Consider the following 26,163-nt stretch of genomic DNA (forward strand, 5'->3'; position numbering starts at 1 on the left):
CTGTAAAAATGTTAAAAATGAAAACTTTTCTGTGAGAGAAAAAGATTTTAATTTTTTAGCATCAGCTTAAACCTCTGTCTTGGGAGATTTTGCATTTATCCTGCAGCTCTCGTGCTAATTCCCTGAATTCACTCTTCCCGACCAATCAAGTTCAGAGAATTTACTCTTCCCAGCCAATCAAAATCCCAGAATTTACTCTTCCCAGCCAATCAAATGTCCAGCATTAATTCCTCCCAGGCAATCAAATGTCCAGCATCAATTCCTCCCAGCCAATCAAATGTCCTGCATTAATTCCTCCCAGCCAATCACCAGACCTCACACTGTATGTTGTTCATCCTTTCTAGTGTGCAAAAAATCAGTGTGTTTAATTTTAGAATATTTAATTTTGCAATGCCTTGTAAAATTTTATGAAAATTGATATAAGTTGTGTGTGCTTTTGTTTAGAAAAAAGAAATATGTCAAACTTGTTTAAGTGTCTAAGGGGAGGTAACTTGTTTAAAATAAAAATAAGAAAAAAGAAAAAATACCTAATAAGCTGATTTACTAAAGAAAACCTGTCAAGGATTTTTTTGCTTCTTTTTCTTTCCTATTTCTTTTCTTCAATTTCTCATTCTCTTTTCTCTGTTTAGTCTCCCTATTTAAAATATTAATTCTAAACCACTTAATTATTAAACCACTGTGACAGCTTATGTACAGATAAAATGTTGCTTACTCTTACTTATAAGAAAACTCAACATTTTTGGAAAAGGAAGATAATTTAAAATCAATTGAAAAATTAATTAAAGAAGAAATAATTCTGCCTCAGCGAATATTGTATATGGTAAAAAACACTTGCGGGGAACAGGCTTATAATGAATTGAAGTCTACAGCAAAGTTAATTTTATTCCCATGGTTTTGAAATATATTGTTAACTTAATGGATTAAACAAATTACTTTTAACATGTTTAAAATATGCAAAATTGTCTGTCCCAGGAACTTCATTATATCCTGTTTTACCATATAGATAAAAGGGAGATAACTTTGAGTTTAAGGTTAGATAACTCTTCCATCTCTTTCCTTATTCAGGCCACGCAGCATAACAGACAGACAGATAGGCTGAGTTCTAACTTATTCTCTGTCTTCCACAGATTTTTACTTACCTGTCTAAATTATATAGTTGAATGGGACTTGTTTCGATAAACTATTTATAAATTATAGACATGTATATATATATATTTACTTGTAATATCTTAACATAACATACTGGACAGATTTCATTTATATTTTTTTCTCCTTTCTCTGTGACCCTGAAATTTCAAGAGCATATTTTTTATGAATTTTTATTTTATCATTACAAACACACACGCGCCAAAAAACTAGGTCTATCTACATATCAGTTTTAAAATGTTGAATGAAATTATTTTTTATTTTAAGAATGTTAATAAAATTCTTACATTTGCTTTTATGTTATATTTTGAAATAATTGCTTTGAGGTGTTTTTTTAACACACTGCATGAAGTATAATGCTATTGTTATTGGGGACACCCCAGATAGAATGAATTTTCTAAAAAAAAAATCAGGCAAAGCTTTAACCATGTAAGTATGGAAAGCTCACTTGAAATGAATACAATACATTATTTGTCTATGAAAGGAAATAATTCCATGAAGATCATCAGTTATTTCTTACAAGATATATTACACAAAGTACTTTTAATTAGAAAATTATCAGGCTACCCTGTTCTGAAAATGATTTTTGCATGGTAACAATTTTGAATAATAAAATGCATTGGATGAAGGAAAAATTTGCCTATTAACAGAAAACAGAAAATAAATGAAAACATCTAGATCTTGGGTTGTGGACATTAATTAGAAGATTGGTGGTTTTGTTTACTTACATTTAACAGCATTAAAACATGGGCTTTTTAAGATGGGGGGTCTCAGGTAGCTATTCAAGGAGGACAACTCTTGTTTGAACTAAAGGATGGGGCCTCTGTAACTCTTTATTCAGGTTGAGGTGAATTTCTATCGGTTTAAATGCTTGATCTAAGAAGAAAATGATGTGCTTTCTCATAAATCTGTTACTCATTCAGTGTTTCAATCAAGCTAGTACCTAAGCCTCACTTAAGAAATTTTTTTTTAAGAACATAAGTCTCTGGACATTTTTAACATGCAAATGGAACTTTTCCCTGTAAGGCGTAAACAGACTAGATACGCTGTGTTCTGCTTGTCTATTAACTTAAGGTTGTTTTTCTGTGAATTATTTGGAGAACTTCCTTGTAATTTTGTCTCTTTTCCATTTTTCTGAAATACAGGTTTTAGAGTTGTTTTTCTGTAAATTAATTGGGAGCTTCCTTATATTTTTCTTTTTTAAATTTTAAATACAGGTGAGAGACACAGCTTTATAATGGGTTTCTGTTTTAATGTTTTATCTTAATTTGAAAGATATTTTATCAAAGACATGTTTTAAACTAATAAACTAAAGGTGCATTGAATATTGATAACAAAAAAAAATAAAAATACCCTATCCTTCTGGATGCTGCATATGGTTTTTTGAAAAGGATCTCTGAAACATGTGATTATAAATAAGGAAATAAAATTGTAAGAGTTCTTTCCCTTACACAAAGTTACCTCCCCGTGTCATCTGAAGTATTGTGTAGGAAATGCCCATGTCTGCTTCTGGGCATAACTTAAGGTAGTACCTTCCACATTTATTCTGAGTTTTAATTTTTGTTGCATGCTTGATTTTTCCTTGTTTGTGTGTAATTGCCAAGGGTGGATCTAGAAATTTTTGAATAGAAATTGAAGATGTATAATGTAGAAAATTCACTTTATTAATGAATATTTTTTAAAAAAATTTACCGTGTTTACTGATCATTTTTAATTTGTTATGCTTTAAAATTTAAAGAAGTGATAACAAAGTCAAGTAAATAAAAAACAACAAAAGGAACAGCTAACTTATTTGAACAAAAACATTAAGCTTAATAGATAAAGAAAAGGAAAAACAACAGAGAAAAAAAGTAATGTTTCAAATTATGCAGAATATAAAACCTTTATTTCTTAGATCCACCACTGAGATTTGTTTGATCACCTGTTTATTTTATGCACGGTTCCTTTGTATCTTTATCTTTCCCCTCCTCCCACAGCAACAGCTTGTTAACGCTGACGACGTCCAGCTCGTGATCAAGCTACAGAAACGAGTGGCCGAGCTTGAGATGACAAAATCCAAGCTCGCTGACGAGCTTGACGAGAGAGATGATGAAGATGAAGAAAAATCGGGATTTAAAATCACCACACCCGAGTATGCTTATAATAACTTAAAGGTAATGATAACAAGGGGATTTAATAAAATCACCACACCCGAATATGCTAAAAGCTGTATAATAACTTAAAGGTAATGATAGCTAGGGGGCTCAATAATATTACCATACCTGAGTACGCTTATAATAACTTAAAGGTAATGATAGCTGGGGACGCAATTACATCACCACTCCTGAGTTTAGTTATAATAACTTAGATTGAGCACTTCTACAGCATGTTAGCTTTAAAGATCATGTTGTCTTTACTTCTTTTATGCAAATTTTTCTTTAGCTGCAGATTAGTTTGTAGGAGTGAAAACTAGTTTCTAAAGACTTTATTGCAATTTTACCTTAATAGTTTTATGTTTCATTATGACCCATTTAACTGTCACATGACCAGATAGAAAGGACAGTAAACTCTTTCATGTGACTATTAGCTATTTATCATGTGACCATGTGTGCCTATTTGACCATATTAGCTGTATGTCACATGGCCAAGTTTCATCAAATTGGATGTTTGTCATGTGATCAAGTATGTGATCAAGTTGGCTATTTGTCATGTGACCACATTATGTCATGTGACCATATTATGTCATGTGACTATTGCTGCAGCCTTTGTTACAGAGAATGAATGGACATGTTGACAAGGAGCCTCCGTATGATAATAAAGAGGAGGTAACTCTGGATATAAATAAAAAATAGCATGATTTGTAAGAGAAGACTTACTGGACAGTAATAGGAATGTCATTCAGTATTAGATTAAGAGGGGATTATCATATTAACAGAATTATCGTTATAACCAAACTTAACCTGTAGAATCTGAAAGAATACCATCTAATTTAGACCTGTTGTAAAATTCAGTCTAAAATAAAGCCTGGTATGTCTACGGTCATTGACTATCAATGATATGAATTTATATGATCAGCATCTTGGATATTAACATTTGTTCAATTCTTGTGAAAATCTAATCCAGAATCAATGTTGTACAATATAACATTCCTGATTCAAAACTGATAGAGAGCCATTAAAAATACATTGCCAAATTGTATTAAAATATGTTTACTGTATGAATGTATGGATTCTTAATGTACGTGATTAATTATAATTTTTCCCAAGTCTTCCAGTTGTATTACACACCTTCCAATCCCCTATATTTATATTAACCTTGAATGTTTTAAATATTATAAAATGTCTTTTCTGAATAATAAGAACTCATGCATGTACTGTAATAATTACTTTCTTGTACATTGAATTATTGATGTTGGGAAAAATAAAGTTTTTCATGTTATGAGAGTTAGGTCATTCAAAAAAAAGAAATTGTAATTCTAACAATTGAAATTTCTAATGCAAATGTATTTTTTTTTACATAGAATATAGAATAGAATTCGTATTCAAATTGTTAAATAAGAGTGGTAACTCTTACTAGGTTTGATGAAAGAATGATAACTCTTACAAAATATTATAAAAGACAGATAACTTTTACAAAATATGGTTAAAGAGAGATAACTCTTGCTGGTTCTTCTCAACAGATGCAGGAGCTGCAGAATGAGAATGACAAACTAAAGAGAGAGGTGAACAAGTTAATGAAGTCCATATCTGAGAATGTCAGCTTCGAGAAGGGAGGGACCAATTCCCCCGCCGGCAAAGAGTTTATGGGTAAGTCTATTTATAGATTTCAGACTTTTCGTGACTTCTGTCTTTTCTGCTTACTCAGAATTTGCTGTTTGGTGTTGTGTTACACATGTACTAATACTGAAATACTTATTTTCTTGCTTTCATATTTGTCATAGGCTTCAATATATAGGAAACTTTTAACTTCTGAATCACATTTATTATAATTAATCTTTCTGACCAGAACAAAGTCATTTTACGAAAGAAAAAGAATCATATTCAAAAAATCCCAAATATATTGTAAATATATATATTTTTATTCATCATGCAGATTATTTGGCAATATTAGATTTATTAACAATAAGCATGAATTTGAAGGAGTGCACATCTGAATGTGCTAGATATAAATATACAGAAAAACTAAGATATTTCAAATTCCTGGATGTAATGAAGTTATATCGAATCCCCAGTTATACAAATTTAATGCATTCTAAATACGGATATAACGAATTATGGATAGCAAAGTAATTTCATAGGTCCCAGTGACATTTATTTATAACCGAGTTTTACTGCATATTTAATATAAAACACTTTTAACAGGATTTATATATTAAAAGTATATATTTCATTAAGCGCATGCTGCTCTCTTCCAAAATAAATTTTAAATTTTTAGAATATTCAGCAAAATATAATACATTTACAGTATTTTATAGTATATGTGTTTCTGTAGCTTGCCTGTAGAGAATTTCTTGTTAGTGTTGATTAGTTTTCTGTTTTCTCTTTCTATATATTCCTTCTATCTGCATGCTTCTCTTCACTGTGATTGGTTGATTTGTTGTCACGTGATCTCTGTTTGGTGTGTGATTGGTTCTTCCAATAATCACTATTAACTGTGAAATGATTGGTCATTACTAACAACATGCTGTGTTTCTCTCTGCTTTGATTGGCTGATTTTAAAAGATGCTAAGAAAATAGAGGATCAAGTGAAAGTATTTAGAGGTAATGATTTAAAAGAAATAAGAGTAAAATTTTCTTGCTATAGCTAAAAAAGAAAACATTCTTGGAAGAATAAACATTTTGAAAATTATTTTTTTTAATTGATGGTCAGCAAGTCACCAAGAATACAAATGTAATTATTTGCAATTTTTAGAAATAGCTAAAAGTTATCTTTGTGGTCTTTTTTTCTTTTTAAAAACCTATCCATTCAGGGTCAACAGATGAATATAGGATCTCCCATGGTTTGTGGTTTGATATATATCCAAATCTTTAAAAAGTGTTTTCTGAAGAATCCCCTCGCCAAGGCTCAGGGATAGAAAACACACAACGAGTTGGATAAAATCATATCAAACCACAAACCATGGGAGATTCTTTTTATCACATATTTTTGTTCACTATAAATGTGTATTTTGTCGTTATTTCTAATTCAAAGTTCCCTGACAGTTACCTTGGACCAAATAACGTAATAAATAATAATACACTGTATGAAATAATTCGTACAAAAATAAAAGAAAGAAAGTATTTCAGCATTTATTTTTTTTAATTCATGAATAAAAATTTGTTAAAATATGTCAAATAAAGTGGAATTTGACAAATTAAGGCATTCTCTCCATCATGCACATGTATTTGTTTATTTACATTACGTCACGCGACGTAGGAATACATAGTGTTGATACGAAAACGATATCACATGAGCTATATCAACGGGATAAAGGTGAAAATATGTGATAAAAGATGATATTTTCTTTTTATAAAGGCATTCCAATATAATTCAAGCTTAATTGCAATGTTCAGCATGTCTAAAGAGAAAAATTCTTAAGTCTTATTTAACATTTTAAATTTCATTATATATCAAGACATACTTATAATGTAGGAAACAGTATGTACCACATTTATAGATTTGAAATATTGCATTTCAAACATTACCAATATTACAGCTTAGAGTGAAGAAATCTGTGTTGTTTACAGATCAGTTTACAGCGATGGCTGATGAGTTAGACCGGCGGCGCGAGGAGTGTTTACAGTTACGGGCGATGTTAGCGGAGAAAAGCATCACGACGCACGCCATCGCCAAGGAGTCGTACGGAGGAAACGACGACCTAGTTAATGAAGACAACGAACTAGCACTGGCTTACAGAACTCAGAAAGAACTCAACAGGTGAGTAAGACAGAACTCAAAAAGAACTCAATAGGTGAGTCAGGCTAATATTCAGAACTTGACAGGAAGCTGAAATAAGACCTTAACATATTGGTAAGTTCTCTTTAAATATATAATCAGTAAGATATTAAAAGAAAATCACGAGAGAGGGAGAGAGAGAGGTTTGTAAATCTAACCTGACAGGTGAGTGTATTGAGAACTGGCCAATAAAAAGAAACTTGTAAGATATTCAAAATCACCTAAGGCTACAGAGCATGGGGAAAAACTCGGTAGGTGTGTGAGTACATTATGTACGAAGTACATGAATGAAGGTATTCAGCTTGTGAAAATATGTACTCAGTATGTGAGTTTGCTTTGTGTGAGAGTGTACTTGACATGTATATGAGTGTGTTCAACAGGTTTATGTGAGTGTGTTCAACAGGTTTATGTGAGTGTGCTCAACAGGTGTGTATGAGTGTACTCAATATGAGTATGATCATACTGAGTGCTAGGCATGCAGACTTACTGTGAGGTCTCTATAGAGTAGAGACAGAGAAGATACCTTGAACTACAGCTGTGTCTATGTTTGTCTGAGCATCCTTTATGTAAAGAAGAATGAAAGCGCTGTCATCCAAAGTAATAAAGAACCTGGAAGATTAAAGGGTGGAATGCCCTTAATTCACATCAGCAGCCTTCAAACTATGATCAGACAGCTCAATTTATATTTCAATCTGGATCCTCAGTATTGTCAGCAGATGTACACCAGCAGACCTGTATGTCTCTGTTTCAACAGATCAACATTCTATGTGAACCTATACTGTTCCAACAAATCCATTTTCTGTGTTGGTAAACTTTCTCTGGATTCTGCCTTGAATCAATCAATTCATGAGGTGGCAGTATACATGAAGCTAACTTTGGTAAGTTTTATCCATTTAACATATTTACTGTTTGTAGAATCATTGATGAGTTAACGTTTAGCTACTGAGAAAGATAATTACTATTTAGTATTTTTAAATCTTAAGTATGAATAAGATACTTAGTCATCTTATTGTGTCTTCATACTGAAGACCCCTTCATTATTTAGATTGTTTAAGGAAGGGGAGATGTCTCCTTGTTTAAATATTTGTTAATATTTTTTTAACTTGTTAGACTACACAGTCTATAAATAGATTATTGTGGGGGAGGTTTCACCTGAGATTACAGGTAACACTCTGCCCCTTGTGTACCTGTACAGGTGTGTTAACCTGGTCGTTTGATCAGGTCTGACTCAGTCCCAGCATTCTTTCGGATCCTTGACTTTGTTGTATGCAGATCTGGGTAGTATAAACTGTGTTTATTAATTAAGGATTCTAGAATGTGTTCTCCATTGAGTGTGCTGAAGAATATTTTCAAATTGATAACCTGGTGTATTTTACTGATTTCAAACAGTGTGCAAATTATGTTGTAGCAAGGAAAGAAGGAATGAAAATTCATAATAATATATATTTAATGAAAAACATATGGCTGGACCAGGAATTAAACCCGGGACCCCTGTATTTCTTGTCAGGTGCTCTAACCACTGAACTTTCCAGGCCAATGTCCTCAATTTCTACAATGTAATTACTACAACTGCTACTTATATTAATACATACATCATGTTACCTTTCATTCCAAGGAAAATAACTGTGTATTATTTAAATAAATTTAAGTGACCTCCATGAATGATACATTTTTAATGGATTAATTTAGAAGTATAAATCAGTGAATCCCACACACAAATCCTTAGCCAATTAATCATCTCCTTTAATTAATTGTCTGTACAAAAAGTAAACAAAGTGTGAAAACACTGCTAGGGACTATAGAAAATAAAAGGATTTAATTACCCAGACTAATTAACATTAATTACTTCCCTTTGACATAATTGCATATCCACAGGTAAATTTTAACACCTTGAGCTTGTTGAAAGGTAAACATTGTGTCAGGTGTAATTGAGTTTTTGTTCCCGGTTTATTTTTCTGTTTACAATCCAAGGTATAAACCCACTGTAAAATAGCTCTTTATACGTAACTTATTGTTTACAAGCCTCAGTGTTACGTACTGATAACTAAATTCCACCGTTTATGTAGCAGTTTTAAATGAAGTCAGGATACCTGGTGTAGATTTCCACCTGAGAGTTACCTGTATTTGTATTTACCTGGATTTTACCTGAGATTTGTTCAATCTCCTTGCTGCAGGTAAAATATATCTATTGACTAATCATTCTACCCTAAATTAAGATTTCTCTTGGGTGGTCACTTCATTTTATATTTCAGAGAGTTGAGTGTTTATTTTCAGTGTACTAGAATTGATGTCTAAATGTATACGATATTGATGTATGATTTATATATAATCATGTAATGGTAGATTAGATATCGAAACAAATTTAACTGGAAACTTAAACATGTGTTACATGGTACTGTTTTAAAATCAATAATAATGTTTGTAATATGCCTCCTTAAACAACTGAACTGTCATTGTATCAATGCATATAACTGCATGGGACTGTTAAGTGTCATGTTAAAATGATGCAGCTCTGTTAAATTTAGGGCTCATTCAAAATCCAGTTATCATGACACCCCAACCACCCACCCACAAAAATGACCACCAAGTCATGTATAGAGGGATTACAGAGGATAACTTTACCCTTCTCCTGAATCTCACATTTTTTCTTCTTTTCATATTATCTGTCTGTTATTTTGTTAATATGTCTGCTGTATTTACAGTGAGCTCTCAATAAGCTTGGCAGAATAAGATGACTAAATCTCTCAATAGCTTCTTTTTAAAATGTACATTTGTATAACACATAATACATAAACTCTCAGTTTACAGCCTATAGATAACGTATAATTGCTCATGGTTAATTTTCTGCATTTTTTAAAGTATAACTCTATTAAATGCTTGTCCTTTGAAGGGATTTAAATGTATGCTGAAAAGAATATTATAATTAAAATGAAACCTTATGAACAGTTTAAAATGAAAATGTACCCCATCACGTACGTAACAAACCGCTTACTGTTGGTGACATAACTATTTCTATACAATACCTGTCCATCTTTTGTATATAACTCTTAGTCGGTGTGTATTGAGTGGTTTTAAATAATTACCTTTGATAAGAAAAACAGGTTTTGATACAATCCCTTAATTCATCCAGCCATGCTACCTGTGTGAAGGTACAAAAGATTCGAGGGAAAACTCACGACAGGAATTTAACACAAAAAGAAGGAGAAATGTCGAGGGGTCGGGTTAATCACAATAGCTAGAGACAGGAAGTACGGGGAGGGACAGCGTGTTTACTTGCTTTGTAATTAGTGATAATTAACGAATTAAATGTCTCCCGTGTCTGTCGGAGAAAGGATGAAGAGGTATGTATGTGTGTTACCCTACAGCCCGCCAGAGCTGCGGAAGTTTGAAGATAATTTCTGATCTAGTTTACAAAGCTCGGGTGGATTATGGTGATATTGTGGGTACGAATTTGGAGTATATGAATTGTATACATTACATGGAGATAAATAAAAATTTTGTGTGATATATTATTTTAAAAATTATTGTGATTATTGGAATGTGTCTTTGAAACTATTTTGTTTATGATTAATATTTAATTTGCTGAAAATTAAACATCTATTCTTGGTTAAGTGGACTATACATGAAATGTGAAGACTGAAAGATTGCATGTTAAATACACTATGGTAATAAGGATTTCTGTCGTATTTGAATTTTGACAAAAAAGGACTTTAGTTTTCATAAAAAGGACATTCAAAAACTTATACATCATTAGATTATCTAACATTGCAGCGTCTTGTGTAAGTAATCTTAGTATAACTTAGAGCTCTTCTTTGTCTATATATATAGTTTTATTTTCTAAAGTTCTGCATCTTAATTTGATATAAAGAGAGATAACTCTTAATGACATAAATGTCTATTATTCCTTTAAGGATTTGCCAAGTTGAAGGTCTTTTATTCAAACAAGCTATGCTATAATCGTCAGTATTTTGCTTATAATATCTCTCTCAAAGTGAAAATCTGTTAAAGTAACATTTTATATGATAAAGGTTTATGTAATTTGTATTGAGGGGAGGACATAAGATTCTGAAAAATGGCTGGGTTTGTCTTTAAACAAGGGATAAAGAGTGGTGAAAATTCTCTTTCAAAGTGTGATCTGTTAAAGTGACAGATAAAGGAGTATAAGATATCCGAGACATTCGTTGTTGATTTTAACGTTAGGGATTACCATTGTCATCAGGTGCTGGATTAACTCGGATGTAAACACAGATTTAGATTTATACCCGGTGAAAGTGATACAACCCCCAAAAAGACAGGCTTTATGGAGAGATTTTCTGATGAAGTATTGCTCATTTATGAAAGATAAATATTACGATGGATTTTGTACTTGAAAATCAATTGTATAAATCTCTGATCAACATAAGATTGAGTGATTTATATATATCAATGACAAATGAAAATGGATATTTAACTTTCATTCAACATTAAACTTTCAAATAATGCAACGTCATATCATTTGGTAGAAGTTAATGTCAGGGGGCTGATTTTAAGCCTGATCAGACTTAAGTTTACAGAGAAAAACTGTAAAAAGCAGACCCATCAACAAGAAGTATCATTAAATGTAGACTTTAAGGTGCTTCATCCAAATACATGTAACCTTCAATAGAATACAGGTTTATTTCACCATTACCTCGCTGCTACATGGTTTCTACCTGTAAACCTGGGAGAATAATGAAGTCAGATAAAATTCAAACAAGTCTATATACTGATAAAAAAAGAAGAGTTTATTTGTCAGAAACATCCTCGTTTGTACCACAACCTGCTCATTATTAACTAACACCTCCCAACCAGCGTGTCGTCACTAGATAAGGGGCTTATACAAAGGAGAGAGAAAATGTGTCAAATATCTTGTGAGAATGAAAAAAGTAAAAGTTTATTTGTCAGAATAACAGAGGTATATTTTTCCATGGAGTTAAAAAAAAAAAACAACTAGAATTCAAACAAAGTTTTTATGGTATTTAATTATTATTATGCAGGGACTTCTTTTGTATCTGTGTTTGATATTTTGCAAGTCTTAATTTTTTTCTTCCTTGAGACTTTCAGATTATGCTTGTATTAAAGATTATTGTGACATGAACATGATGAATATTAAGTCTGTCTTGCAATTTAATTTTTTTTCTACCTCTGAAGGAAAACTTTCTGAATTAATCAGCTGGAAAGATAAACTGTTTATGCTTCCCTGAAGGTCAGGATATAATGACACCTCCCTAGACCTGTGTTTATAGCAATCTGAAAAGCAAATGTCAATTTAAAGACATTTATTTCACTTTTAGATTTCTTTTTAAAACAGAAATTTCTTGGATTTTTAATAAAACAAATACTTCTAAGATTGAATATTTTTAAAACATCTTTGCAATTAATTTGAGTTAAATGAAAGATTTCCCTCAAATGGAAATATTCTAACAGTGATGCATTTTGGGTTTTCCATAATTGAAGACAGTAATTAAAAATGTTTCTTTTTGTTTCTCGATGTTTTCCCTTGTGAAATAATCAACATCCTAGATTAAGTCAAGGACTTCCAATACAATTTTGATAAACTTGTTTAATCAAAAATTAGTTTTGAAAGGTGTAAGTTGCTATTGACTTTTTAAAACCAAAAAAGGTCAATTTTCCTGATTTTCTGCCATTTTTATCTGAACTGACCTTGATCTTGATTCTTCCAAAGTTACATAAAAAAGCTGTTACAGTAAAATCAAAAGATGTGAAACACGACTCCATCAGTCATTTTGTGAAGGTTCTGGAGAACATTTATTGCGATTGATATGGAAACAGCCTTGGAATCTGAGTAGTAAATGGCTGTAAATCTTGTTTTTAAGTTTTATTTTGACGTTACAGTTTTCATAAAGTTTGGTATTGCTAAGGGACTGAGCCTAACTAAGTTAAACCCCTTAAATTTTGTATTAATGTTAAATTTTTAATGAGGATCTTTGTCTTTAATGTTTATTTTATATTCTGAAATTTAAAAAAAAAATCTCTTTTTTCAGTTCATTGGAAAGATATGAGTTGATAAAAACTCAGAATGGAGGAGAGTTATTCCCCTTTGACTGTAGTAAATGACACCTTAATATCGCACCATCAGAAAGAAACAGGAAACTCAGGACCAGTGTCCAATGTCAGGTACAACATGGGAGGCAAGGAATCGAAAGATGAAAAAGGAGGAAAATTACCCGAGGGCGAAGTCCGAGGTCCATCTTCCTCAGACAACATTAAAGACAAAGAATCCAGCATAGAGGCAAAGACAAGGAACAGAAACTGTGATATGTTTGTTTTGAATATCAAAGAAGAGATAGGAAAGTCTGCCTGTGGTACTAGAGAAGAGGAAATGTGGTCTAACAGTGATGAACAAGAGGATGTTTTAACCAAGGCCTTGTCCCAGGATAATCATAACTTAAACCTGTCTCTGGGTGATAATTTTAAGGAGACTGTTAATGAAGTAAACTTCAGAGAAGTGAAGTTACTGGACTCAAACAGTGACCCTGTGGTTGTTGATGATTATATTCACAATAGAGATGAATATTTTACAGACTCTAAGACTTATGTCAAGAAGGACATTGAATCTTATGGTAAAAAAGGTCCTTGTAATTCTGAATGTATTAGTGATCCATTAGATGACTTCACAGACACTACACCACACCGGGGACAGTGCAATAATTGCCAAAAGGAGGATCAAATCCAAGAATTGTGTTCATGTTCAAAGCAAGCCGATGTGTTCAAAGACAATAACAATCATACAGACAGTACTACTCCTTGTGGGACTTGTTCACAAGAACGGGGCACTGTACAATCACCTGCTGATACCAAAGGTCTGGATTCCAAGTCTACAGCTCAAACCTGTCAACACCAAAGTTGTTCAGCATGTGTGCACAATCAGGAAAGCAATGCAAAAACTTTTGAACCTCTCAGGGGTTCAGCCGGACTTGAACCAGTGAGTGGTTCACAGACTTGTTCACAGTGTGGTGAGAACAGTACTGCATTGACCTCGGTGTTTGATGCTTTATTCTGTGAGAAGTGTTATAGGGAGTTTGAGATGAACGTTTCCGTAGCTTGTTCAGTAGAAAATAACTGTTCTGAGAAAACTGGTTCTCAAGAAATCCCAGAGAAAGTTGATTCTTATGAAATCCCAGAAACTGGCTCTTGGCAGAAGATGGAATCTCAAAATAGCCATTTAATAGACAGACCTCTACCAGGACTGGATTATGATTCAGAAAATTGTCAAGATTTAGGAAACAACAATATCTATGAAGACAGTGGATTTGGTTATGTGGAAATTATTGATACACTTCAAACAAATCAGAAAGATGAGTATGAACCTAAGGAAGCACCATCCACTGAACACTTCGGTAGACATGGAGAACATGTCGAGAACAGCCTACAGGGGATTGATATCCACGAGGAAGATTTACCAGTAGGTGGAGAATTGGTGGATGAAGAGGAGGTGTTTGACAATGTGGATGTTTTTGACGATACGTTGGAGGCCAGCACTGTTATCCAGACATCTGACTGCGTCCACTGGGAAGGGGGTGTTATGTGTACGTGTGAGGAATGTTTGAAGGGGCTCCGGATAGAGTGGATTGTGACGGCAGATAAATCCACCATGTGTCCTGAGGATCCACCTTATGTTCTGATGTGTGAGATTTGCGAGGAGTAAGTAGAGACAGAGAAAACAGGAGAGAGAGAGAGACAGAGGAGATGGTGTGGAGAGCTGGGTTTATGTGTGTGTCCACTGATGTGTGTACTGGTGTGTGTGATCTGGTTGAGCTGTGTGTCTGTAACTAAGAGAGAGAGTACGAGAGAAGGAGAGATCAATGTAAAGACAAACAAAGAAATAGAAATAACAATAGAGAGAGAGAGAGAGAGAGAGTTTGTAACTTTCACCACATTCCACATTGCATTTCATACAATAAGACTACAATATAACATAACTTTTTTCATGTAAAAAACTTGACTTAATTTTCTGTTAATTTTTAAGTTCCAGAAATGATTATTGCAAATTTATTGTAGATGTTGCTGAGCAGTTGAAAATTAACTTTTGTGTGTGTCAGTTCTCCACAAGGGGTTTTAAGTAGTGTTGATTTGTGTCATGGTTAAAGCCATGGTTATCCGCGCCCGCCATGGTTAAATGTTTAAAACTGTGTGAGAGACTGCAATATACTTGATAGTTAATTGTGTTTATACAAGTGGTGTGATAATGCAGGTAATAGTGCTAATTACCCACGGTTGAGCGGGTGTTTACATAGTAAAATAGTTACATGTAGGCCTACATCCTGCCTTTCGTTATTGTGGGTATGTTCATCTACATAATAATTAAAAGATTTACAAGAATTCAAACACATAGTAACATTCTTTCAGTGAAAAGAAAAGAATTTAATTTGCCCAAAAATGCTCTGTAAAAAAATGTATGAAGTATTTGAACTCTAAAAGGTTTGTAGTTTTTGGTGATCTGTTTTATATCTTTTAGTCTAAAAGGTTTGTAACATTAACCATAAGATCCATTGTCATTGTTGCAGTAACATGCAGTGTAATATATTTTAAAAAAATGTCATGGTTAAATTTGCATTTTTTATGCATATTCAAATTTCAGAAGTGTGTAAGAATTTTATTGGTTATTGTAAATGTTGCTCATTAGTGAAAAAATTCATGAAAGATTTATTTAGTATTATTTTCTTAAAAGTACAAAGTTTTGAATTTCTTTTCTAAAAATAGACTTTATATTGATGACCAGGTTACTGGAGAACCAGCTACAGAAGACAGAGAAGGACATAAAGAAGAAGGAGGAGAAACTGAAACGGGAGATAAAGGAACTGAAGACTGAGAATGAGGCCGCACAGAAAATAATCAACCAGGTACGTACATAATAATACACGTAACGCAATACACTCACCGCCATACATAATAAAACAGGTTATACAATAATAAAACGGGAGATAAAGGAACTGAAAACTGAGAACGAGGCCGCACAGAAAATCATCAACCAGGTACGTACATAATACACGTAACACAATACACTCACCACTGTACATATATATACAGATAATGCATAATAAAACGGGAGAAAAAAGAATTAAAGACTGAGAACGAGGCCGCACAGAAAATCATCAACTAGGTATAACATGATATACCACCGTACAGAATAATACATGTAACACAATACACTGACCACATATATAATAATACAGGTTATTCATAATTATCATGAAATGGGAGGTAGGAAAATAAAACAGGGATACATCAGTTAACACTATATAAAGAAATACAGAATTATCAAGTCAGATAAGATACATCACCAAATTCAAAAGTATTAAGTCAAGTAATATAATACTGTGAAATCACTAATTTTTGTGGGGGTTTAATTTTCGTTGTTTTCGTGGTATGAAGAGACCCACAAAGTTATGTCTACCATGAAAAGTAAATTTTCATATGCACAACTACTAAAAAGTTTTTCATCCACGAAAGCAAATCTCTACGAACAAACATTTTTTCCTTAATCCACAAAAATTTGACCCCACGAAATATGTGATTTTACAGTAAATAATACACCACCATAAACAGTAATATCATCCATCAGATAGGATTATACAAGAAACAATGTGATACAGAAATATCAGTCGGGTCATATGATATATAATGATAGAATTTTAATCATCAGATAATGCAATACATTCTTCACAAGTAAAACTCTGATAGTTTTTAGTAGCAAATGTTTTGATTTAGAAGAAAGAAAGTTGGTAAATTTTAGCCACATGTTACACATTCCCCCCAACCAATCAAAAGCTTTTTTCCATAACCATTCCTCTCACAATCTACATAGATTGTCCAATCAGAAACCCAAAACCAACCAAAAGACAATCAATCAAAATCTTCAATTTTTAACATTCACAGACTACCCATTGGCAATCAGAAAACAAAATTCTGTCATACAATAACCAATCAAAAACCTTATTCAGTTACAAGCAATTCTTACCCTTTCCCTTATATAACCAATCAGATTATGAGAACTTACACAGGTTACCCAATCAGATGTCCAGAAAACTGTCATGATGACGTCAAATCCTGTCTTTGAACTGTTTAAAATCAAAAATATTTTTGAAATTTAATTTTCACAAACCGGTATATGCCCCAAGCGTTGATTACTTTACACACAATGAGTAGTGAAAGGTAAAATTAATAGTCTAGAATAGATTTGTTCATCTTTTTAGATTTTTTTTCTTGAAATTTTTTGTTTATCATGTTTACTGTGACAGACTGTTGGCACTTATACATTATTCTTTTTTAAACTTTCCGATAGATATTTTTTTTGTTAGTTTGTAAGTTTGTAGATTTAAATTTTGATGTTATTTTTTTCTGTTATCAATGATTTTGTTGTTTTGTTCTACAGTTCAACAGCATTACACGCGTATGTACTGATGTAGAGTTGACATGTACTCAGTGTTACTATTTATAACTCAGAGTTACTATATATAGCACTGTTTATACTGACTGCATTGTGTTCCTATTATTATACTTACAATACGGGGGTGGATCTTATATCTTCTATAGGCGGAATCTTTAAATGTTGAATCCGGCATTAATTTTGTTGAAGCACATGTGTAATAATATCTAACTGTAGAGAGATTTAATAAATAACACTAAAAATTAACAGAAAGCACGTGTTAAGTCTTAATGATAAAGACAGATTACACATAAAACACACAAAGTCTATCAATATCTTTTATCATGATTCGACTAGAACATAATAAGAAATAAAACTTGTTCACTTATAGACACTCTATTGACTAATGCAATATGATTAGAATTGGACTTAAATTAGAAATACACATATGCCAAGGAAATTTGAAAGAAAAAGATATGACAGGGTGAAAACTTAAGTTTTACTGTGTGACAATGCTTGCACTGATCAGAAAATTTTCAACCCCTTGGGTTAGGGTTTTGCCAAATTTATTCACCATGGGGATCACATCTAGTCACGCTGACTTAATCTCACCAGACTGTCGCTCTGTAGCTTTACTTAATTTGCTTTCTTTAGATTTTAAGTCACTTGCAGGTTGTAGAAAGCTTTGTCTGAGCTCCAGGCAAATTGTCCTCTTAGATTCTCATTGACCAGTTTGTAAAAAAGAACTATCACTTGTGTGTCACACTCTTTTATATTTCCACCTTATGGTGTTGGTTTCCAGTTTGACTTGAATTAATTTTAAAAAGACGTTTTGATGTAACTTACTGAAGCATTATACACCCACTAGAAGGATTACATACTTCTAATATCTTTGAAAGTAAATAATAATCATTTCCTCTATTAATGCTGAATTCAGCATTTAATGTCATCTCAACAAAACTTTTCATTTTTATTATAATTAAATGACCTTGACCTCAATGAAGCAGTTGACCATCAGATTTGTTTGGGTTTTTTTTTTTTTTTTTGGTTTATTTTTTGTTCTGCATGTATTATTTATTGGTATTTATTATATTCAATAACTCAGTTATATTGGCATATAACCAGGACTGATTAGATTATATATATATAGTATAACACACTCTTTAGTGCTGAGAGTGGTGTTAGCTTGCACTAAGCTGTTATATATATTGACGAGTGTGAACGTGGGGTGTGTTTATGTGTATATGTATGACAATGTGTGTTTGAAATGTGTATCTGAGGTTGTGCTTATGCAGACATTTGTGTGAGATTTTTTTTTTTTTGAGAGAGATATTTTTACTTTGAATAAGAAACATCGGCATGATGCAATTTGAAAGTTTGCAAAATATCAAAACCTGTATATTTTAAGCCATTCCCCCTAATGTCCTGTTGCAGTGATAGTTTTGATGGAAACCCCTCTTTAACCCATTACCTTTAAGCACTCTGTGTGTTTGACCCCCATTATCTGTATGTTTGACATGTGGCATGACAAATGAGGTTTAAAATTCACTTCATGAATTTACTGTTTTTGGTATTTTGAATTACATGTTTATTACTAATGATCTTAATATATTAATTTCTTCAATATCTACATGTAGGCCCTATAATCATTTTCTCATACACTCAGATTTTTATTAAAGTTAACAAAATTAAAGGTACTTAACAGAATATGTATATTAGTCTGTCTAATATGTATATATTTATTTGTGTTGTCTAGTATTACGGTATAATGATGATAAATTATAGAAAGTAATTTTAATTTCAAGCAGTGATAGCATATTGCTTGGCTTTATGAACAAGAGTAAAAGTAGCTCAGAAATTGCATTCACTGATTTATACAGTGTACAATGTCTGCTCCCTGAGTCATAAATAATGACTACTCCCTTTGTGTTTTGTAGAATCTTCAGTTGGGTCCTGAGGCCAAGATTGAAGCCACGATGCAGCACGAGATTACTAGACTTACATCAGAAAATCTTGTGAGTATTGTCCATTCTTTCATTCATGACACAACAATTGAACATTTTCCTTTTGAAATACATTGAATAATGGCATAAGATGTGCCATGTGATGAATGCAATAAATTTGATTTTAAAATTAATTAAATGAACCTATTTGCTACAATGATTAACATTTTAAACCCATCCCCCCAAAATCAATCACATGGAATCTATTTATTGCAAATCATAACAAAACCTAACATTGAGAGTATGTTTTAATTGCCTCGTTGTAAATGCCTTGTTGTTAATGCCTCGTTGTTCATGCCTCACTTTATTTTTCAGGACTTGAGAGAAAAGGCTGACAAACAGGCAGACCAGATCCGCAAAATGAAAAAAATGCTGAAGGTGTATGCCAAAAAACTCAAGGATGGGGATGGTAAGTTTTACATATTTACTTTAGTAGGAGAGGGGGGTGTACACCAAAAACTCGAGGATGGGTAAGTTCAGATTAAATAGGAGGTGGGCATGGTAGGTGTATGCCAAAAAGCTCAGGGACAGTAAACATGATTTTGACAGCTGTAAAGATGGTAATTGCTGTAATACACGCGTTTATATTTAAAACAAGGGTCATTGGTTGAAAAGATTGGTGATGATGTGAAGTAAGAGATAATGGAACCTTTACTATGACTTTTATTCTGGTATAATTGTAGATAAAATTACACCGATTAACTAGGTAAAAAAAAAAACTGCAAAATTGAAAAAATGAAAAATATAAAATAAAAGATGCCTGCCCGATTTTTAAAAAAAAAATCGGATGAGAATCTAGCAATTTATTTATTATGGCCATAGTGGCCAACATCAATATTTTCAATACTTTGATATATATTCTGTCTTTGTACAGTGGCTGACATCAGTACTTTCAGTACTTTGATATACTGTCTTTGTTCAGTGACTGAGACCAGTACTTTCAGTACTTTGATATTACTTCTGTCTTTGTACAGTGGGGGAGATAAGTACTTTCAGTACTTTGATATATATTCTGTCTTTGTACAGTGGCTGAGATTGAAGCAGAACTTGAGAAAGACGACAAACAGAAGAAGACAGAAGACAACGTGGCAACAGTCAAACACCTGGACAGGACGTACATGGGAATGTTAGAATATAAAAAGGAGGACGAAGGACGACTCATCAAATGTCTCATCATGGGTACGTGTCATCTAAAGTGTCATCTAAATTATCATCTATTTAATAAATATACACTAGGATGTTAGAGAATTAAAAGATCTTTTATTTGAAAAATAATTTGTAATATTTATCTATTTTTTCTTTAGATTTGAAGCCTAAGGTGGCACAGGGCCTGTTACCTGGTCTACCAGCGTACATTCTTTTTATGTGTGTACGACACACGGATTACATCAACGATGACGAGAAAGTCCGCACCCTACTGACAAACACAATCAACGGCATCAAAAAGTGTGTCAAGGTGAGTCAATCTTCAAAAACTGTGTCAAGGTGAGTCAATCAAAGGTGAGTCAATCATCAAAAAGTGTGTCAAGGTGAGTCAATCATCAAAAAGTGTGTCAAGGTGAGTCAATCATCAAAAAGTGGGTCAAGGTGAGTCAATCATTAAAAAGTGGGTCATGGTGAGTTAAAACATCAAAGAGTGGGTCAAGGTGAGTCAATCATCAAAAAGTTGTTTAAGATTAGCCAAACTGACATGATTTTTAAATAATAGGTCAAGTCATACAAAATTTAAGGTTTGTAATGTTCATTATTAATTTTTAAATATAAAAAAATATTATTAATAAGTATGCTGTTCATATTGAATTTAAAAGTTTTTTATATTGTTTTGAGCAAGATGTTTAATGTTTAAGACTCTATATATACATTTGTGGTATCTCTCCATTATATAAACATACAGAGAGAAAATACAATTCTGTATGAAGTTTGGAGAGAGTCAGAGGTTCTACGTGACCTAATCACACGGCGCAATAATATCTACCGGTACATAAATCACACAAAAAAACCTGTACTTGCTTTTCGTGTATAAAAATGAATAAAATAAGCAAGTAAAATGATAATTATTTTATTTTAAATGTAAAAGGTTTTGCTGTTTTTGCTATCTTGAACCTGTGTACATAAATTTAGGAGCCTCGTTTGTTTACATTTTTGGAGGTCACGTGTTTGCTCAGAGTCTCTAACATTCAGCCTTATTTTTTGGATAGACCTTTGGTTAAATTTTCATGATAAACTTTAATTTTATCTTTAAATTTTACTCACGATAAAATGGGTAAATCATGTATCACTTGCAGAAAATATCATTTATCAATGCAATCATGCCATGAACAGCTGCCAAACACCTCGGCCTTTTCGTAGTTCAATATAAAGCTGTCGCCAGTGTCTCCGTGTTTATCAGTGTTTTACGATAAGTATGCATTTAGTTACTGAAACCGTGGAATATTTTTGATCAAATTGCAAATTAAATGGCTCGGACAAGTGTCTAAAACATCGGATCCATCCATCCCTTTCCAGCGACCGAAATTCCTCCAACTTTTTATCATCAAACTTCGGACGTGTTTCTTGTGTCTTTTTCAGCATCGATTATCATTTTCACGAATAAAACATTCTCAGACAACAATCTGTTCACTATTACTGATCACAAGTAGCCTTTCACAAAATATTCCCTTCGAAATAGATTCCTTAGCCTAATGAATTTGAAGCGTAACCGCCATGCAAGCCGATTTACACCTTGCGTCATTTTTCAAAATCTACGATGGACGGTTAGTGCAATAATTTAAATTCGAAAATATTCAATTGTCTGTCTCAAAGGTATATATAAGTAATAAATAACAAGTTTATAAACTTCAATGGGAATTGAAGTTATAGACACATAACTAGAAGGCCTTCGGCCTTCACAGGATTTGATCAAGTTATAGACACTTAATTCCCACTCTGAAGTTTATAAACTTGTTATTTATTTCTTAATTAAAAACATTTGTTGTTATTTTTTTTGATAGAAACACAACAAAGAATTGGAGAGAGTGATTCTGTGGTTGGCGAACACATGTCGACTTCTACACACCCTAAAGCAGTACAGTGGGGAAAAGGTGAAAATACTGAGAGGTTCATGTTGATTGAGGTTTAACTGTATTGCTACTTTTTCTATACCTGTTGAATGAGATTTAATTGATTCTTTTTCTATGGAAATGTGATGCATGATAACGGCTGCCCTTGTATGATTTAATTTGTACTATTTCCTGAAAAATCAAACCACAACAAACCACCTTCAGCAAACATCATGTAAAACTTTGTTAATGTTTTTATTTACTTCAAAGTAGAGTACCAGTGTACTGAATTTATAAACTGCATACCGGTATTTTGATGAATAAAACTCACCCTGTACAGTAAAACTTGTATAGTATGAACAAAGATACAGCGAATTCAGAGTTATAGCAAAGTTATCTTGGACCTCTGGCTATATAAATTTTATGAATTCCTTACATGGATATCACAAATTATGGATACAGCAAAGTAACTTCATAGGTTCCAGTGACCTCATTATAACCAAGTTTTGATGTACATACATTTTATGTTTCAGACATTCCAGTCAGAGAACACGTCGCGGCAGAACGAGCACTGTCTACGTAACTTTGATCTGTCAGAGTACAGACAGGTGTTCAGCGACCTAGCAGTGTGGATCTTCCAGACAATGATCAAATACATGGAGGAAGTCATACAACCCATGGTCGGTGAGTTGTCTGTCTGTCTGTCTGTCTAATCAAATACATGAAGTTCATACAGCCAATGGTCGGTAAGTTGTCTGTTTATCTGATAAAGTACATGGAGGAGGTTATAAAACCCATGGGTGGTAAGTTGTCTACCAGTAGATGTCACTGACATAAGTAATCATTTCTGATTTGTCTTCCCTTTGTAGTGCCTGCGGTGCTGGAACACGAGGCAATCGCGGGACTGTCAGCCAGTAAACCCTCGGGTATGAGAGGGCGAAGCAGCAGTACTCAGGACGAAGACGTGAGGGAACTGTCTCTGGACACTCTGATGAAATCTGTAAGTTATAGACACTAGACACATAACTAGACACTCTGATGAAATCTGTAAGTTATAGACACATCACTAGACACTCTGATGAAATCTGTAAGTCATAGACACATAACTAGACACTCTGATGAAATCTGTAAGTCATAGACACATAACTAGACACTCTGATGAAATCTGTAAGTTATAGACACAATGATGAAATCTGTAAGTCATAGACACATAACTAGACACTCTGATGAAATCTGTAAGTTATAGACACAATGATGAAATCTGTAAGTTATAGAACATAACTAGACACTCTGATGAAATCTGTAAGTTATAGACATATAACTAGACTCTCTGATGAAATCTGTAAGTAGACACATATAGACTGTAAGTTATAGACATATAACATCTGTAAGTTACTAGACACTCTGATGAAATCTGTAAGTTATAGACACATCACTAGACACACATAGACACATAGACACTCTGATGAAATCTGTAAGTTATAGACACATAACTAGACACTCTGATGAAATCTGTATAGACACATAACTAGACACTCTGATGAAATCTGTAAGTCATAGACACATAACTAGACACTCTGATGAAATAGACACTGTAAGTCATAGACACATAACTAGACACTCTGATGAAATCTGTAAGTTATAGACATATAACTAGACTCTCTGATGAAATCTGTAAGTTATAGACACATCACTAGACACACTGATGAAATCTGTAAGTCATAGACACATAACTAGACACTCTGATGAAATCTGTAAGTTATAGACACATAACTAGACACTCTGATGAAATCTGTAAGTTATAGACACATAACTAGACACTCTGATGAAATCTGTAAGTCATAGACACATAACTAGACACTCTGATGAAATCTGTAAGTTATAGACACATAACTAGACACTCTGATGAAATCTGTAAGTCATAGACACATAACTAGACACTCTGATGAAATCTGTAAGTTATAGACACATAACTAGACACTCTGATGAAATCTGTAAGTTATAGACACATAACTAGACACTCTGATGAAATCTGTAAGTCATAGACACATAACTAGACACTCTGATGAAATATGTAAGTTATAGACACATAACTAGACACTCTGATGAAATCTGTAAGTTATAGACACATAACTAGACACTCTGATGAAATCTGTAAGTCATAGACACATAACTAGACACTCTGATGAAATCTGTAAGTCATAGACACATAACTAGACACTCTGATGAAATCTGTAAGTTATAGACACATAACTAGACACTCTGATGAAATCTGTAAGTTATAGACACATAACTAGACACTCTGATGAAATCTGTAAGTTATAGACACATCACTAGACACACTGATGAAATCTGTAAGTCATAGACACATAACTAGACACTCTGATGAAATCTGTAAGTCATAGACACATAACTAGACACTCTGATGAAATCTGTAAGTTATAGACACATAACTAGACACTCTGATGAAATCTGTAAGTTATAGACACATAACTAGACACTCTGATGAAATCTGTAAGTCATAGACACATAACAAGACACACTGATGAAATATGTAAGTTATAGACACATAACTAGACACTCTGATGAAATCTGTAAGTTATAGACACATAACTAGACACTCTGATGAAATCTGTAAGTCATAGACACATAACTAGACACTCTGATGAAATCTGTAAGTCATAGACACATAACTAGACACTCTGATGAAATCTGTAAGTTATAGACTCATCACTAGACACTCTGATGAAATCTGTAAGTTATAGACTCATCACTAGACACTCTGATGAAATCTGTAAGTTATAGACTCATCACTAGACACTCTGATGAAATCTGTAAGTTATAGACACATAACTAGACACTCTGATGAAATCTGTAAGTTATAGACACATAACTAGACACTCTGATGAAATCTGTAAGTTATAAACACATCTCTAGACACTCTGATGAAATCTGTAAGTCATAGACACATAACAAGACACTCTGATGAAATCTTTAAGTACTTAGTAACATAATCTAGACCAATGAATGCCTCAAAATTTGAGATAAATAATAGAAGTTAGATACATTTTTGGACATAAACTTCTCTCAAGGTAAATTTTGATGTTGATTCTTTTTTCATCAGTGTTTTGCCATGTGGTTGTATTTTCATTTTAACTGACATGTTTTTTGTTCTTTCTTCAGTTGAACAAATATAACCAAGTACTGTCTCAGCATGCAGTGGACCCGGAACTAGTCAAACAGGTCTTCAGACAGGTTCGTAAATTAAGTCTCAAGTTTATCTGTCTGGACGTTTATATAATTATGTCTTCTGTGGGACAGGGTGAACATTCATGATGATAAGACCCTTTACAGATATTTATAATTCCATTCATACTCCTTTCTGTTTTTCAGTTGTACTACTACATTGGCTCCAATGCCCTGAATAACCTGCTACTCAGAAAGGACATGTGTAACTGGTCCAAAGGCATGCAGATCAGGTAATTATAGAACAGAGCAGATCTTAATCATTTACCTGTTTTACTTAATTGGCTATAGAGAAAAATCATAAAAGGATGGAATAGATCTTTATAATTTATGCATTTTACTTAATTGGCTATAGAGAAAAATCTTTTTTAAGAATTTTTTTTTAACGAATTAGAATATTGTTGTCCAC

The 26,163-nt window shown here is 32.9% G+C and overlaps 1 protein-coding gene across 12 annotated transcripts in view; it reads left to right on the forward strand.

Moving 5' to 3' along the window:
• Nucleotides 1-26,163, forward strand: part of LOC134275165 (unconventional myosin-Va-like) — a 58,883-nt gene that overhangs the window by 30,988 nt on the left and 1,732 nt on the right. For 6 of the 12 annotated variants that reach the window (XM_062757404.1, XM_062757410.1, XM_062757408.1 and 3 more), the window contains 16 exons: nucleotides 3,123-3,299; nucleotides 3,900-3,950; nucleotides 4,805-4,931; nucleotides 5,847-5,885; nucleotides 6,852-7,041; nucleotides 15,821-15,941; nucleotides 17,474-17,491; nucleotides 19,405-19,482; nucleotides 19,786-19,879; nucleotides 20,497-20,649; nucleotides 20,775-20,926; nucleotides 22,461-22,550; nucleotides 23,042-23,192; nucleotides 23,378-23,508; nucleotides 25,692-25,763; nucleotides 25,902-25,987. In XM_062757404.1, coding sequence (XP_062613388.1) covers nucleotides 3,123-3,299; nucleotides 3,900-3,950; nucleotides 4,805-4,931; nucleotides 5,847-5,885; nucleotides 6,852-7,041; nucleotides 15,821-15,941; nucleotides 17,474-17,491; nucleotides 19,405-19,482; nucleotides 19,786-19,879; nucleotides 20,497-20,649; nucleotides 20,775-20,926; nucleotides 22,461-22,550; nucleotides 23,042-23,192; nucleotides 23,378-23,508; nucleotides 25,692-25,763; nucleotides 25,902-25,987 — 1,730 coding nt within the window. The remainder of the gene's footprint in view (nucleotides 1-3,122; nucleotides 3,300-3,899; nucleotides 3,951-4,804; nucleotides 4,932-5,846; nucleotides 5,886-6,851; nucleotides 7,042-15,820; nucleotides 15,942-17,473; nucleotides 17,492-19,404; nucleotides 19,483-19,785; nucleotides 19,880-20,496; nucleotides 20,650-20,774; nucleotides 20,927-22,460; nucleotides 22,551-23,041; nucleotides 23,193-23,377; nucleotides 23,509-25,691; nucleotides 25,764-25,901; nucleotides 25,988-26,163) is intronic. The other 6 variants (XM_062757405.1, XM_062757409.1, XM_062757411.1 and 3 more) reach the window with 6 other exon arrangements.

This window comes from Saccostrea cucullata, unplaced genomic scaffold, assembly GCF_032062105.1.
Source record: "Saccostrea cucullata isolate Sc308-1 unplaced genomic scaffold, CSIRO_AGI_Scuc_v1 ctg708, whole genome shotgun sequence".
Classification (NCBI taxonomy): Eukaryota; Metazoa; Mollusca; class Bivalvia; order Ostreida; family Ostreidae; genus Saccostrea; species Saccostrea cuccullata.